The 17,929-nt window shown below is 38.0% G+C and overlaps 2 protein-coding genes across 4 annotated transcripts in view; one reads left to right on the forward strand and one right to left on the reverse strand.

Moving 5' to 3' along the window:
* pcca (propionyl-CoA carboxylase subunit alpha) overlaps positions 1 to 17,929 on the forward strand; it is a 238,898-nt gene that overhangs the window by 99,981 nt on the left and 120,988 nt on the right. The gene's annotated exons all lie outside the window — the stretch shown is intronic.
* The window catches only part of marchf4l (membrane-associated ring finger (C3HC4) 4, like), a 39,260-nt gene that overhangs the window by 3,903 nt on the left and 17,428 nt on the right, over positions 1 to 17,929 (reverse strand). The window contains exons 1-3 of one of the 2 annotated variants that reach the window (XM_022674630.2): positions 16,274 to 16,450; positions 9,543 to 9,698; positions 8,159 to 8,351 (exon numbers count right to left, since the gene is read on the reverse strand). In XM_022674630.2, coding sequence (XP_022530351.2) covers positions 8,159 to 8,351; positions 9,543 to 9,698; positions 16,274 to 16,432 — 508 coding nt within the window. In that variant the 5' untranslated portion in view covers positions 16,433 to 16,450. Of the gene's footprint in view, positions 1 to 8,158; positions 8,352 to 9,542; positions 9,699 to 16,273; positions 16,451 to 17,929 lie in introns of those variants that run through there. The other variant, XM_022674629.2, reaches the window with a different exon arrangement.

The raw sequence follows: 17,929 nt of genomic DNA on the forward strand, positions 1-17,929 counted from the left end.
AAAGCTCTGCATCTTTTTTGTTATTTCAGCCATTTCACATTTTCTGCAAATAAATGCTCTAAATGACAATATTTTTATTTGGAATTTGGGAGAAATGTTGTCCAGTAGTTTATACTCGAGTTACTCAAGAAACAGACAAAGAAAATATTATCTAAATGATTTCTGTCCCAAAAAAAATTACTGTGACAGATCTATTATCTTGCTTTCTCTATTTTTCACACTCGCTCTGAATAAACAAACACCCCAGAAAATCCTCTGTATCCATCAGCTAATCTCTCTCTCTCTCTCTCTCTCTCTCTCTGTGTCTGAGTAGGACTGCAGATCTTCTCATTACTGGTGGAGAATGTGAGCTGAGTATTGATTTAAACACACGCACAGTTCTTCCCCCCAGAGCTGAGAAAATCGGCCTGACTGGAGGAAGCTCTCGGGGTGATGCTTGAATTTTGATCAGTGGGTCATTTCTTACTTCTCTACAGGAGATACACACCACTCCACTCCACACACACAAACATGCACAGGTACACACACGCACAGACACACAATTTTGCTCACGTACACTTTCCACAAGTGAATCTAGGTTGTAGATAATGACATTAAAATGATAATTCTGGGTCATAATTAGGCAGCTGATATGAAAAGTTCTGTATACATTTCAGAGAGCTGTCTCTGCAGATTCAGTCCAGCTTACCTGAGCTAAACTCCTCTGTTCTGTACGGGTTTAAATCAGCAGCCGTTCTTGCCAGGCCTCGTCTGAATTCCTCCAATAATAATTACCAGCATTAAAGCCATAAAAAAGATCTTAATAAAGTTCTAATATCACATAAAGGTTAATGTATTTATCTAACAAACAACAGAAGCTTGTGTAAAGCCATAAAAAAAACAACAAGATTAATTTTTCCTATGAGCAGGATGCCACAAAAATGACTATTTTGACTTCAGGATTTGAACACAGATTTGAATGACCCAGCACTGATCTGTGGAGCAGTGGAACTGTGTTCTCTGGAATGATGGAACTCCACCCAGTACATCTAGGAAGAGTTGCAGATAAAGAAGAATGGTGATCATCCAACATCATGACCTCAGTAACTCTTGCTCTTCTCACTGAATGCAATCAAATCCTCACAGCAATGATTTTAGATGTAGTAGAATGGTCTCCCTGGACAGTAAAGACAGTTACTCCAAAAAAGGCAGGATAAACGCTTTGAATACCATTGATTACTTAAGAGACAATGAGTGAGAGGTTAATATATTAAAATATATAAAAATATTTTTGTCCATATAATGCAATGCAATCTGAGAAAGGGAGATATGTAGGCCTGTCACGATAACAACATTTTCAAGACAATATATTGTCCCAGAAATTATTGCGATAAACGATAATAGTGTCATTTTAAAACACTACTACAGAAAACGTTTTTTCTCCTGCTTCTGGGCTCCCTAGCATTTACAGCATTTATTTGCTGAAAGTGAGAAATGGCTGAAATAACATAAAAGATGCAGACCTTTTAACCTCAAATAATGTAAAGAAAACAAGTTCATATTCATAAAGTTTTAAGAGTTCAGAAATCAATATTTGGTGGAATAACCCTGGTTTTAATCACAGTTTTTAAGCATCTTGGCATGTTCTCCACCAGTCTTACACGCTGCTTTTGGATAACTTTATGCTACTCACTCCTGGTGCAAAAAATCAAGCAGTTCAGTTTGGTTTGATGGCTTGTGATCATCCATCTTCCTCTTGATTATATTCCAGAGGTTTTCAATTTAGTAAAATCAAAGAAACGTATACTTTTTAAGTGGTCTAACTGGAATAACAGAGAGGACATTCTCCACCCCATTACTGTTGGTGTACAGTTAACATGATTGTGAAGCTGCCAAGTTATTTTGTGATAATATTGCATTTTTTTTCTCTGCATCTCTCTCTCTCTCTCTCTCTCTCTCTCTCTCTCTCCCTCTCCCTCTCAGTTCATTCATTCACTCTGGTCAGTTAGTGAGACAGAGCAATACATCACCAGCACAAACTCTGTTCAACTCAGCCATTGATTTCAGCCTCACACACACGTACACACACACACTTGTGCTCAAGCTCAGTCACTAAAGCAATCCAGACAGTGCTATTGTACAGCTAAGGCCCATTCACTTGTCCAGACTCACTACGCTGAGTTATAAAACACACACACACTCAAATACACACACACACACACACTTATTATTCCCTTCTAATCTGGCAAAGAAGTGTCTAACAGACTCCACTTTAAATCCAATAGCTTCTCTGTCCTCTGTTTAGGCCTGTCTGTTATTGTAATGGAGGCAGACGCTCCCTTCTATCATTGTGTGTGTGTGTGTGTGTGTGTTAGACATCCTCTCAAAGCCCTTGCCATATTTCTCATCAGTTTTTATAGGCCAGCTGTGACACAGTGACACTGAACAGGGCCTCAGACACAGCCTCATATTTTACACAGCTGTTAGAGGTGAGAACTGAACACACTGCATATTCATTCCTTAGCTCAAAACACACCCATGTTCCAAAAGTCATGAGACAGCAGTATTTAATCCGACCCTGATGTGATAACTTGGGAACTGCCACATCTACAGTATATAAGTTGTGAGATAAAAGCTTATGGCTGAACACTGGTCAGCGTGCTCATGGCAAGGCGAGGTGAATTCGATACACAGTGTCGTACACTGCCTGATCAAAAAAAAAATCCACCTGGATGTAAGTAAGTAAATGATGTGGGGTTGATGCTGCAGTTGGTCTGCAGGTTTAGGTTCAGCAACAGTATGTGCTGAAAGAATGAGGTCAGCTGACTACATGAATATACTGAATATAGACCAGGTTATTCCATCAATTGAATTTTTCTTGGCATATTCCAAGATGACAATGTCAGGATTCATGGTGCTGGAATCGTGAAAAAGTGATTCAGGGAGCATGAGATCATCATTTTCACACATGGATTGAGAGAGTTCACCACAGAGTCCAGATCTTAACCTCATTGAGAATCTTTGGGATGTGCTGGATGGAGAAGAGCTGCTTTGTGCAGTGGTCAGACTCTACCATCATTAATGCTGCTGCAAAATATTGGTGAAAAATGTATGCAAAACTGGATTAAAATAAATTTTGTGACATTGCAGAATATTATAGCTTATTGAAACAATGACACAGTGAATGTGTGCAGCAATCAAAGCTAAAGGTGGTCCAACCAAATATTACTGTGTTACTTTTTTTGCCACTTTAGCTATATACACTACAAGTTAGGTCTACAATAAGCATTTTGAAGTTTTTATATCTTCAAATCTATAGTATCTGATCATTCTGACACTAGAGGTCACACTAAGGCACCAGCATCTGAGACAAAATGAAAGTTTTTTTTTTTTTGTAATTTATATGCTATTATTAGGAATTTTCTAAGTATTGGAATCAGGTGGAAAAAAAGATCCAGATCACTGATTTATGAATAATGTAATGTTAAATTGTTCACTATAGACTAGATTAGATAAATTAATGTTGAGTGACATTTTTTAGTTAATTTATTTAAAAAGAAAGGTGATATTTAAATGAAAATCAATTATATGGCTATTGAGTACTTGTTTATTTTATAGTAAACATGGTAATTTTTGATACCATTGTTTCAATAATTATATATATATATATATATATATATATATATATTTAACACTTTAGAATTTAGATTTAGCACCTATTAAAGTGATATTTTAAAAACACCTTCTAAGTTTAAATCATAAAATGTCACCCTAGGGGTGGGTGATATGGCCCTAAAATAATTTCACGATATTTGATGGTATTTTCGAGATAACGAAACTCTTGGTGATTTAACAAAACACTGAATTAAAAAAATATTTCAAAAATACACTACTGCAACAAAATAAAAATAAAATTTTATTATTACATACAATATGATCTGGCACACTCCTAACTAAAATATTAAGAAATACAATAATTTTATTTTTTAGATTTGTAACAAAAGTCAATGATCCAAAATGTCATGACACTAATAATAATACACTCCATGTATCTTCATATATCCAGGATTAAAGTAAAATAAATGATACTGGACAGATATAATCTGTCTCTAGTAGATATATAATGGGAAATGGGGTGGGTGATATGGCACAATATTTTAGGGTTTAATATCGATATTTAAAACCTATACAAAAACAATATTATTGTGTACGATACAATATGGCATACCCCTAGTCACCACTGCAGTAAAACGTGCCATAAAATAAATAAAACGGTTAAAAAAATCTTAATTCTGTTAATTTAATACACAGTCCAGCAGATGGTGTTCAGCTAAATTCATGTATAATGATCACACTGTAATGAAGGGGTTAACAGCTGCTTAGTATTACATTGATACAGTGAATATAAATATCCAAATTCATACTATAAACTATCTGTCAAGAGTATTTCTCTCTCCTTTAATGTTTCACTGCAGCTTTACTGCCTCACTTTGCTTTCCTCTCATTCGTGTGATTTTATTCTTCGCTCTAGCCAATTCTCTCTCTCTCTCTCTCTCTCTCTCTCTCTGTGCTCATGTCACACGCCCCACAGCGAAACAGATCCACACTTATCAGCTGACACTTAATTGATGCACAGTTTTATCATTTAATTAGAAGAGGAGCTTCTCTGAAAGAGTGACAGCAAAGAGAGGGAGCAAGACTAGTGTGTGTTTTTCAGCCTCAGTTACACTCATTTTCACTGAGACACACTGGTCAGATTACAACTGGACCGACATCATAAGAAGAGCAGATTAGAGTCAGTGCTTTGTTTCTCTGCTGATGTAACGTTCCTCAGCGTCGCTCACGTTCCTTTACGAGACACACTCGAACAAAAGCGCTCTCAGAGCTCTGCTCTCAGAGATTAGCACTAGCACTGATCTACCATCACAGTGAATTAGCACAGCTGATCCCAGATAAACACCACTACTCTCAATCATATCACAGAAAATTAGTAAAGGGAATCTACACTGATAAGAAATTAGCAGAGAACAATTAACATTACATGCGTTAATTTGCTAAGTACAAGCTATCATTGTTTTTTTTAACAACATAACTTCAAATACTAACATCAACCTAAAACTTTTTTTTTTATAATTTTATTTCAATTTTTTCCTTCCTAATTTTGCTCAGCTAATTACCCAACCCATTCATTAGGACTCCCCCTATCACTAGTTATGCCCCAACACACCAGAAGGGTGAAAGCACATGCCTCCTCCGATACATGTGAAGCGTAGACATGTGTGAGTTGCATCACAGCGCTAATGCTCGGAGGAATGCACAGCGACTCGGTTCACATACATCAGCTCACAGGCCCTTTCAGTGATGTGGGGAGAGAGCACCATCTACCCACCCGGAGGGAGCAGAGCCAATTTTGCTCCCTCTGAGAGCCGGCAGCTCAGGCAAGCTGCATGAGCGGGGTTCGAACCTGCGACCTCCCACTCAAAGTGGCAGAGCTTTAGACTGCTAGTCCACTCGGCGCCGTACATTAACTTAAAAACTTTACAAATGCAACAATGTACAAACTGACAGATTTGAAAAGTTTTTAGTGTACCATAGCACACTTAAAATCCTTTATTTTCCTAAAAGTCGACAGTGCTTCTTATGTATGAATTCTACCAGTCACTCTGCTGAAGTACAGCGTTCTAAGCATTAGCATTAGTCGCTAATCACAGTGCTAACTCCTTCGCCGTTCAGAGGTGAGATTTACTGTTTACTGTGTTAAAACAAACTACGTGGGACGAACCGCTAGCTAATATTGCCCTGGCTTACCAGAACACTCAGGATTCCTTAGTGTGACGCTAACCGTGGCTAGTGCTTAGCTAATGCTAATGCTGCTGCACCCAGCCTTAGTAAAAATCTGGAGATCTACGCTTACTGTAAATACACAAAAGCTTTACTCACCCAAATAAACAATTTTCAGGAGAGAAACTTGTGTAGAATAATATCAAGCACTTATTTGACTTTAGAAGAAAATGTTTTATTTAAGAATCACAGTTTTGTTTACTTAGCTTAGCTTTACTTAACCCCCACCCAGCGGTAAAATGGTGAATTAGAAGGGAAACATGGCGACACCCCTTTTCCGTACTAGTGTTGCTTAATTAGTGTCACACCATATAATCTAGTGTGCCTTACAGTGCTAAAAATATGATAATATAAAGATTATTTAACATAACAAAAGACATCTCTCAAGCTCTAGTACTGAAGTGCAGAATATTTAGTTCATATGCAAAGTAAATGTTTCCAAGTAAATGGTGTAGTTTCTGTCAAAATCCTTAGTATTTCAAAATTGGCACTACCCTTCTTAGCCATTGTTTACAAAAAGACCGGAATCCATTAAACACTATTATTTACACTCCTGCATGAATAAAAATGATTTATTAGCATCCATTTACATCCATTCTGGAACTGTACCCATCAACCTCTATTAGCGACAGTGAATTCTTAAAGTATTTCTATAGGTTTTAATGCACAGACTGAATACGTCTAGACTGGTTCACCCTTTCTAGTGCACTTAAACGCAGAGACGAGCGGGTCTGCCAGCTTTTATGAATAAATACAGCTAATACTGTTGGCAAGAATTAATCCTCTCAATAACGCCCACGCTCTCACGCTCTCAGACTGAGGGGTGGGTCAGCCCAGCATGGGTGCTGCTTCTGTGCTGCAGTATCTTTAGCTCCAGCCCAAGTTTAGAGTGAGTGTTCCTGTGCTCAGCTTGTATCTCCTCCTCCTCCTCCTATTCTGTAGGTCTCATACATCACAGCCTGCTCCAGAAATAGCAGGACCCTCAGTACGCCAGGAGAGGGGCTAGTCTGCGAGGACTCTGTGCTGTAGCCATTTGTAATTCATTGACAGGCTGCTACAGTTCTTAGCTGGAACCAGCCTGCTCCAGACAGATGTTCCCACTCTCTGGTTCACCTCAGTGTTGTAGTGGTGAGAGCTTCGCTATGTGAAGGTCAGACAAAAAAAAAACCTGTGTAGCTTAGAAAGCAAAATAGCTCTGCTTTCTACTGGAATAAAATCTACATCAGCAGAATCTTACAATGTGAACAAATATATACATATAAAGCTCTGAAAACAATAAGAGACCACTTAAAAATGATGAGTTTCTTTGATTTTACCAGATTGAAGATTTCTGGAATATAATCAAGAGGAAGATGGATGATCACAAGCTATCACATTAAGTTATGGCATTTCCCAAAAGTTTTCCACTTTATCTGATATAAAATTCAGTATTTATCAAATTGCCAGTGTCAATATGAAATACTCATATAGCTTTAAAAATGTCCCATTTATCCTGATATGAAATAAACCAATTCGCCCAATGGGTCAATGTCTAGCATGTGTAGATCATGTAGAAAAATACTGCCAATAGAAAAGGACTCAAAATACAATATTATCAAACCACATTGTCCACAATAACAATGATATCACAATACTGTGATTCTGTGCCCACAAGAATTTGATTTGATATTTTATGAAATATGGTACTTGCCAATACTTTCTTTTACAAAAAATGTATCTAATCTTTCTATGAGTTTTTTTGTTTGTCGTTTGATTTAATTTACCTGATATTATATACAATTTACAGCCCTGAAAGAAAATAAGAGAGCACTTAAAAAATGATGAGATTCTTTGATTTTACCAAATTAAAAACCTCTGGAATATAATCAAGAGGAAGATGATCACAAGCCATCAAACCAAACTGAACTACTTGAATTTTTGCACCAGGAGTAAAGGCATAAAGTTATCCAAAAGCAGTGTGTAAGACTGGTGGAGGAGAACATGATGCCAAGATGCACAAAAACTGTGATTAAAAACCAGAGTTATTCCACCAAAAAACTTTGTACTTGTTTTTGAACTTGTTTTCTTTGCATTGTTTGTGGATGATCATCACCATATCCTATCTCATTCCCAGATCATTACTAAACCCAGTTGTTTGCTGTAGTAAAAGTCTCTACTCTTCAAAGAAGGCTGGCTAAATGGATGTTGGGGAATTGGTGTGAGGAAGCTGATTGCACTGGGCCTCAGCAGCATTTCTCTGAGATCAGCTTAAAAATGTTTGTCTATTCTGGTCCACGAACACCAATCCAACTTCAGAAAAAACACTATGACTTTATCAAAATCCCCCCGTTTCGCTTACCGATGCACACCAGGTCCATGAAGCCATACATGGCATAGCAGATTTGGAAGAGCAGGTCCTGCCGCTGCCACTTGGCTGAAGGACTAAGAGAAGACCACACCAGCCAGGAAATGCTGGCAATTAGGAAGAGGGAGCCAAGCACAGCCGCCGCTATCTGTACCTTCTCAATCACTGTCAGTGAGATAGCCTGCCACTGCAGAGAGAGAGAGAGAGCGAGAGAGAGAGAAAGAACGAGAGAGAGAGAGAGAGAGAGAGAGAGAGAGAGAGAGAAAGATTAAAAACAAACATAAAACAGCCCAAGCAAACAGATCCAATTAAAGATGAATTATGTAACGGGAGGAATCATTCCCATTTTAACTCTTTATTCTAGTTCCAAACCCAGCTTTTAGTTTTTATTCTAGATAAAGGTTTAGCCTATAATGCCAGGTTCACACTACACGACTTTTTGAGTCTTCAGTCATTGTGCTGTTCACACTGAGACTTGAAAAACTGTCTGCCACTGAAAAACTGGCCCAAAATCGTGTAGTGTGAACCTGGCATACGTTGTAAACCTAGGATCTATATTACATATATCATTATAGTTTATACTATATCAATGCTATCAGACCAATTCATTGTATCTCCCTATTTCCAACTTTACAGTAGATAAAAAAATAATAATAATAATTTCAATGGAGGTCAATGCAAAAAGATTATATTTCAAGTACAGATGCACAGAAAATGATGCCGCAAATGGCAAAATGCACTTTCATTAAGTAAAAAGGATGAATAATTTACACCGAACAATAATGATTTTAATTGGTGAGGTGCTGTTTGTAAATGCAGTAACTGTAATATATATATATATATATATATATATATATATATATATATATATATATATATATATATCCTAATTCTACAAAACAATCTTTATGCAGGATACACTCTTTTTTAAAAGCCCTAATTTTAAAAGAATCTTTAAATAAGGAGGTGTCCCAATACTTTTAAGCATATACTAAATCATCCCTCCCAATACAGAAAGAATGTTTAAAGCTTCATAATAGCTATGTTTTATGTAGTGTTGTTACCTGGTCTGAAACAAATATATATATTATATATTTGCTTCTATTGTGCCTCTCTCTTTTACTAAACATATTCAAACAGATAAAGGGTCCTATCATCAAAGACCACCTGGCTCTTAAAAGGAATGGCAATTGTGGCAATTGACACACTGATTATTACACGTATTTTACTTCACTTATTTCACCTTACGCCCAAAACACATCCATGTTTAATTAGGGAAATTAGTACATGCCTTTACTTTTCCCATCGTTACGATAGCAAAGACACACTGCCACTCCTGCCTGACTGATCACACAAAAAGCCTGATAATTAAACTCACCTGTAGTGGGTTTTTGGTGCTGATGGCGATGACCTGGTACTTGTAGTAGCACAGCTCACAGCTCCAGGATCCTCTCTCACTGATCCACTTTATCAGGCACGGCTCGTGAGTGCAGCGCACTGAACCACTACAGCGGCACGGACTCAGCAGCTCCCCCTGTAGAAATCAACATGCAAACACGTGCACAAATGTCAGTCACAAAAACGTCAGGGCAAGTCATTGTAAAGTCTTATGTAAAATTCTCTCTACTTCTTGAGAGCTGTTGTATATATACACAACAGCGTAACTGGACTATGAAGGGTGTAGATATATTTAGTACATGAGGCATGGTAAAGGACTAACAATAGGTTCAGCAATATTTCTCCACATGGACTAGATGATTCGAGTGACAGAAGGCAAAGAAAAGATCATCATTTTCAATGCATGATTTGTCGGTCATCATCTAACCATTCATCAGTGATCAGAATCTGACCACAGGCCTGCTGTTGGCTGTTGTGGCTGGTCATTGGTGGTCTTATGGTGGTCCCTATTGATGAATGGAGTGCAGGGGGGAGCCGATTCATTGTGTTGGAGCAAATGGGATACAGTCAGATTATATTAGGTCAACATATTATAAAAATCAATGCATCTATATGGTGGAACTTGGCCACTGAATGAATACACACTCATCATTTTTGAGTCTTACAGAATTTGGTGTCTACAGCTCTGGAAAAAATTACGTTTCTCTGATTTTGATATTTATGGGTTTATGTTTGAGTAAAATGAACATTGTTATTTAATTCTATAAACTACAGACAACATTTCTCCCAAATTCCAAATATAAATATTGTCATTTAGAGAATTTATTTGCAGAAAATGAGAAATGAGTCAAATAACAAAAGATGCAGAGCTTTCAGACCTCAAATAATGCAAAGAAAACAAGTTCTCCTCCACCAGTCTTACACACTGCTTTTGGATAACTTTATGCCTTTACTCCTGGAGCTACAATTCAAACAGTTCAGCTTGGTTTGATGGCTTGTGATCATCTATTAAAGAAACTCATAATTTTTAAGTGGTCTCTTATTTTTTTCCAGAGCTGTATGTTAAAATAAAATATCCATATTAGACGTCACATATCCATAATGTGTTGCAAATAAAAAAAAAACAACAACAATATGATATACTGAGATGTTGGTATTTTGTCAAAACTATTAGGAACCTCTACAACTCATGCATTCACATGCATTCATTTTTAATACGTTTATCTTTCTTTCTGAATAAAGCTGCACCCCAACACTTTTTTCTGGGTGCAACTACTTTACCATTTAGACCATTAGCATTAGACTATAACTCACTGAAGCTAATTCTATCCAGGCATCATACAGCATTTCAAGATCTATGGTGTCCATAACTTATATTCAGAGGTTTAATACAGAACCACACAGATTGAAGGTGCCCTTAGTCAACTCTGTGTAGGCAGCACAGGTACACACACACACACACACACACACTTTACAATGAAGGCCTTTTAGGCAATTTGCTGAATGACTGTCGACCCGTCTGCCGCTGCCTCCATAATGAGAACAGCATCTCTCGTTATGGTGAAACTGTGCCTCTAATTAAACACATTCCTTATTGAATAGTAACCAGAGACAACAGCAGCGGCGCTCCCGTTTGGTCCAAAGCCTGCTCCGTCTGCACGCAGGCGCACACACTGTAATGATCAGACTACACCATCTGTTGTGCTTTGGCAGGCTGCTGGCTGGGTGTGCACAGTGCACTGGATGGAGCAGAGTGTGAGTGATGGCACCTTCACACACAAATCTGAGGTGAGTTTTACAGCATCTCCCATCATATCACGCTTTAGGCTGCAACACTGAATGTTTAGAATTAAGATCTGTAATAATAAAAAATGATTCAGAGTACTTAGGATGGATGTAAATGACTGAGAAATTTGATAAATTTTAAGATTTTTCAATATAAATAAAGAAATGAAACAATGCAAAACATGTCTCAAAATTACTGTATAATTACTGCAAACAAAAGAAAAAAAGAAATAAAAAGTATATCTTTCTTCATGACTGTATATACTGTAGTGCAACTGGGGACAAAGTATTAAGGCTGGCCATAGTATCAGAACAAGAGATATGAACAGATGAAGGGCTTGCAATGTGAACGTAGCCTAACCCACCTGGATGTGGGTTAGGCTACGTTCACATTGCAAGCAACATTTCTTTAATCTGATTTCTTAATCAGATCGGATTTGGCTATCTTGTTGGTTCACATTCACAAATGTAAGTGATCTGTATATGTGTGTAATGTGAATGAATCTGTCCCTGAAATGTCTCACATCCTCACATTGATACCTGTATAAACATCGCCTTCTTCACAAACAACAAAAAACTTCATACTTGAGAGACGACTCGTAGCTTTATAAAGGGAAATGGATGAGTTATCAGCTCATATGTGGAGCATCTTTTGCTGGAGTGGAGAAACAGCTGCTCTGAAGTTCATGCTCAGTTCCAGGAGGTGATAAAAGGCCAGGCGGTTTGCTTTTGCTGTTTTTGCAGCTATAGCTGCACAGCTGCACCAAGAGATGTGTTTGTGGGTACGAGAGAGAAGCACATAGCGCTAATGCTAATGCGTAAAAGCAAAAAGACGCATGAATTCAGATTTGACCGTTCACATTCATGTCACATGTCTATGGATCGGATACGTATCCGAATTGAAAAAATCGGCATGTTCACACAGCAATGAAAGAGACTGAGACACACTGAGCAAAAAATCTGATTTAAGTCACTTCAGCCTGTTAATGTGAACATAGCCTTATGTGCCATAGGCTAAACTTTCGAGTACAAGTTCACATTATAAACCTCAATATTACGGGTGGGAATCACAGGGCATTTAATTATACATTTGCATGAGATGTTGGCCATGATAACGATGAGATCACTAAGCAGTGATTCTGCAATACTTAATATATTGCAAGACATTATTCGTACAATACTTCACTATTTTACTGAAGAAAATAAAATGCTCATTAATAAGCAAATACAAAGAATAATGGATCAATATTCTTCACCGCAGGTTTACCCTATTCTTTAGAGTAGCGCCACCATGTGGACAGTAACTTCAACCAGTAAGCCAAACTGGGGGACAAGCCTTAGGGAGTTTAGAGCACCTATGTTTCAATAAAAATAAATAAATAAATTTGATGCCATGTATTGATAAAATACGATTAAAATGATATGTGTATTGTAATAACGATGTATTGTCCCAACCCTAGTATTTACAGCCTGGCACCTAAAACCATTTATTATACACAAGCAACAAATCACTTCCTAGACTTCCTACCACTGTAAATACTTATTCAACGTGTCTTTAACTGTCATTTATCTAAATAACTCATCATTTTATTATGAGCTTTTTCACAACCAGTAAACCATTAACCTTTCCTTTCACTTGCTGTCAACCATCCATCTCTCTGTTATAAAGAGACCTGAGAAACAGCTATTTCGCTCCTAAAGCTCAGTCACTGCAGCTTCTCTTAAAAATAACCTTTATTTTAAGGCTGCAGTACAGTCTACACCACCTGTCTGCAGGTCTAGACTTTTCAAGGATGGTTTATTAGAGTTTGGAATGCACTGAAGGCCACAGTGGTCAGCCATCCAGAGTTTATTCTAACTGCAGAGACAGCACACACACATACACATTACAACAGAGTAATACAAAGCTGGATTTTGGTGCCTGTAGTTTATTCTCATCCTGTCTGCAGAATCTGGTCTGCCTATAAACCAGATTTTGATATTTTAAAAGTAAATTATTCAACAGAAAACTACCATTTCCTTGACAAACTAACACTGAAGCTGAAGCTTAAGCTTAAGCAGCAGCTATGCTTAGCGTACTTGCTAACAGTTCTAAAGTACAACATGAGTCATTCAGATTCACTACATTTTAGAAATAAAACACCAGGTCTATACCACTACCACCAGAATTCTCACAGTACCACATATTTAACAAATAAATAATTTACTTCCATATTAGTTAATAGATGCATTAAATAAAAAAAGGTTCTGAATCTAATTTAACAAATTAACTAGCCAAAAGTGTTAGCATTGCACTGAACACCAAAATTTTTCATACCCCAATGGGTTGTAATTTAAATTTGTCCTCACAAATATAATTGTTTTGTTTACATTTTTATATATATAGCTCTGGAAAAAATAAGAGACCACTTAAAAAGATGTGTTTCTTTGATTTTACCAAATTGAAAACCTCGGGAATATAATCAAGAGGATATCATATAATCACAAGTCATCAAACCAGGCTGAACTGCTTGAATTTTTGCACCAGGAGTAAAGGCATAAAGTTATCCAAAAGAAGTGTGTAAGACTGGTGGAGGAAAACATGATGCCAAGATGCATGAAAACTCTGATTAAAAACCAGGGTTATTCCACCAAATATTGATTTCTGAACTCTTAAAACTTTATGAATATGAACTTGTTTTCTTTGCATTATTTAAGGTCTACAAGCTCTGTATCTTTTTTGTTATTTCAGCCATTTTGAATTTTCTGCAAATAAATGCTTTAAATTGCCATTTTATTTAGAATTTGGGAAATTAAGAAATCTCTTAATTTCTTCAGAGCTGTATTCTTGTTCCTTATTTTGGTTGAACACCAAAAGTGATTTTTCTGGCCATTTTTGGCATCAGAAAAAAAAAATAATAATAATAATAATAACAATAATAATAATAATAATAATAATAATAATAATAAATATATATATATATATATATATAGCTAGTGGACATCAAAGCATTAAAATGTATTTTTGGTAGGCTATGCATTGCTGCAGGCAACACTGTAAAAAGTAAACAGCCTCTATAAACACTTTTACACACATACATATTTAAAAAGATATGTGCCTGTCTACAAATTGGCCGATTTTTGCAGCAAGTTTTAGGAAGTTTGTTACAATGTAAGACTATATTGGTTGCCTTCTTCAGCTTTCCTAGCTTCAAGTAGCTGAAACAATATAATCCAACATGAGCAGTGTAGCATCTGAGCTATGTAGCGACTCTACACAAACACTGAACTGAGGTACAGGTTCCCATTACAGCATTATGTTAATTTCATGGAACCTGTGGAAAATTCACCATGAGTCAGGGTCAATTAAGGGCAGTATCGGCCTGCCAGATGAGGATTTAAGTAGTTAAGATTGTCATACTCACCACTGCACTTAAGCTATGTCCTGCCCTGAGTTGAGCTGAGCACTCCCAAAAAAAGAAGCTAATCAGAATCTCCTCTGGTGGATTGGAGAGCCTTGCTCTCTAACACACCTGCCTCTCGCAAAGAGGCTGATAATTAGCCCCTGAGTTGAAACAGGTGCAGAGAGCTGAAAAGTGCAGAGCTCAGGAGAACCCCAGGGATTCAGAATATTACCTCTAAATACCTCCACCTGGATTCTAACAAAATAGTTGAAAAAAAATGACTCATACATGGATATTCACCTTTGACTAGGAGTTCATGCTATGTTCAGACTGCAGGCAAATCAGATTAGTTTCCTAAATCAGATCTGTTTTTTGTGACTGTACTTATTGTTATTCACAAGATGATCAGATTGGATTTGCCTGTTAGTCATCACAAATGCTGTGGTAACGAGTTGGTGTCAGTAATTCAACAGACGTAATAAAATCAGACTAAGACGTATCTGTACGAATCTGACTTTAATTACATTTCAAACCACATTCAAATGCTAACCGCTAACAACAGAGCACAGGCCAATAATGATAGCTAGCTAACCGCTTAAAGCACAACAGACCAACAACGATAGCTAGTTAACTAATAGCATGCTAACCGCTAGCAGCACAGCATAGACCAACAATAATGGCTAGCTAACCGCTAACAGCACAGCAGACAAACAACGATAGCTAGTTAACGGCTAACATGCTAACCGCTAACAGTACAGCAAATGCTGATAACGATAGCTAGCTAAACATTTAACCACTAACATGCTAACCGCTAACAGCAAAGAATAGACCAATAATAGCCAGCTAACCGCTAACAGCACAGCAGACCAACAACGATAGCTAGTTAACTACTAACATGCTAACCGCTAACAGTACAGCATAGGCCGATAACGATAGCTAGCTAGAAAAAATAACCACTACCATGCTAACCGCTAACAGCACAGCATAGCCCGATAACGATAGCTAGCTAAAAATTTAACAACTAACACGCTGACAACACTGCAGACCAACAACGATAGCTAGTTAACTGCTAACATGCTAACCGCTAACAGCACAGCATAGACCGATAATAATAGCCAGCTAACCGCTAACAGCACAGCAGACCAACAACGATAGCTAGTAACTGCTAACATGCTAACCGCTAACAGCACAGCATAGGCCGATAACGAAGGTAGCTAAAAATTTAACCTCTAACATGCTAACGTTAACCGCTAACAGCACAGCAGACCAACAACGATGGCTAGTTAACGGCTAACATGCTAACCGCTAACAGTACAGCACAGGCCCATAACGATAAGTAGCTAACCGCTAACATGCTAACAGCTAACAGCACAGACCAACAATGATAGCTAGCTAACCGCTAACAATACAGACCAACAATAACCGCTAACAGCAAAAAACAATAACAATGGCTAGCTAACCGCTAACAGCACAGACAGCACTATCAGTTTCCTCACAGAAAAAAGCTCCCTGCCAGAGCATCAGCTTCAGGGTTACTACTGACCATTAAATCTTGGACAGCACCTCCGCAAGGCCTCGTTCCCTCAGGTTTTTTCCAATGAAATGCCAGGGTCTGCTTTTGTAAAGGCCTTTCTGCAGACCGTGCTTTTATCAGACTGTAACAGGGTGGTGATGACACTGAAACAGCCTGTACCGACCACATAGGTATTGTGGGATCTGTATGTTTGAGTCCTGCCAACTCATCGCTCAGGACTAGGGTCTTTCATGAGGCTCCAGGTTGACAGACACACAGTATGTAATTTCTGCCAATGAGAGTGTGTGTTTGCCGGTGTGTGTACACACGTATGTGTGTGCATGTGTTTATTTAAGTGTATATAATGTATTATTTATCATTTGAAAGTGTTGTGTGCACATGTATTTGACAATATGTGCCTGTGTGTGTGTGTGTGTGTGTGTGTGTGTTCACATGTGTGAGAAAGGCAAGATATCCTCCAGGAACAGGCTTCATTTAATAGGATTATAGCATAAAGGCCTTAATCTGAGAGCTAGACCCTGCTCTATGCAGATTACATTCGATTTGGAGAAATCTCCCCTTTCTTATTGATGCTGCTTCGAAACACACACAAAAAAATACATCACAGTCGTGACTCATTATATTATTTTCAGAATTATGCCCCTAAAATGAATATACAATCTGTCCACTAATAAAAGCTTTTCAAAGCTTGGTGTAACAGCTACTTCAACAAAATATGGAAGCAGCATATGCTGCAGACAAATGCTAACAGCTAAGCTAGGTTGATGACTAGGGGAGGGATTGGCTGGCTGGGGGATATAGGCAAGGGCTGTAAGTGATGCAATCTGAGAGGGGGAAATGACTGGCTGGAGGCTAAAAGCAAAAGCTAGGCCTTATGTGAGAAGGCACAATGGCTGGCTGGAGGCTAAATGCAAAGAGGCATTACCTTAGAAAGGAAAATGGCTGGCTGGAGACTAAACGCAAAGGCTAGGCCGTACCTGGAATGGGGAAATGGCTGGCTGGAGGGTAAAAGCAAAGGCTAGGTTGCACCGGAAAAAAGAAACTGACTGGCTGGAGGCTAAATGCATGGGCTAGGCAGCATTGGAGAAGGAAAATGACATGCCAGTGGACAAACGCAAAGTGTAGGATATAATCGAGAAAGGGAAATGGCTGCCTGGAGACTAAACGCAAAGTCTAAGCAGCATCTGAGAATGGAAACTGGCTGGCTAGAGGCTAAACGCAAAGGATAGGCTGCACTTCAGAAAGGAAAATAGCTGTCTGGAGGCTAAAAGCAAAGAGTATAAAGCACAATGGCTGCCTCTTAATCTGATAGGCTATCTGTGTTAATGTGTTCTGACATCACAAAACCAATCAATACAAATTACCTAATATCTATATACACTCTAAAAACAGGAAGTGAATGGTACACGGTGGTTCAATTGTGAACAGCGAATGGCGCTTCAGGGTGCTACAGTGAACAGCAGACAAAAAGCTTCATCACTTGAATAGATATGAATAATTTCAGTGTCATGTGATCAAACCTGAACCGTTTCACTGATTCAGACTGATTTGATTCACTTGGGAGTAATTAGCCACATCCAATTTGGTCATAATCACTAATGTAAGAGCTGTAATCGTGATGAACATGCTTGTAGGACTCCGAGGGCCTGCTTGACGGAGCAGATG

This window comes from Astyanax mexicanus, chromosome 21, assembly GCF_023375975.1.
Source record: "Astyanax mexicanus isolate ESR-SI-001 chromosome 21, AstMex3_surface, whole genome shotgun sequence".
Classification (NCBI taxonomy): domain Eukaryota; kingdom Metazoa; phylum Chordata; class Actinopteri; order Characiformes; family Acestrorhamphidae; genus Astyanax; species Astyanax mexicanus.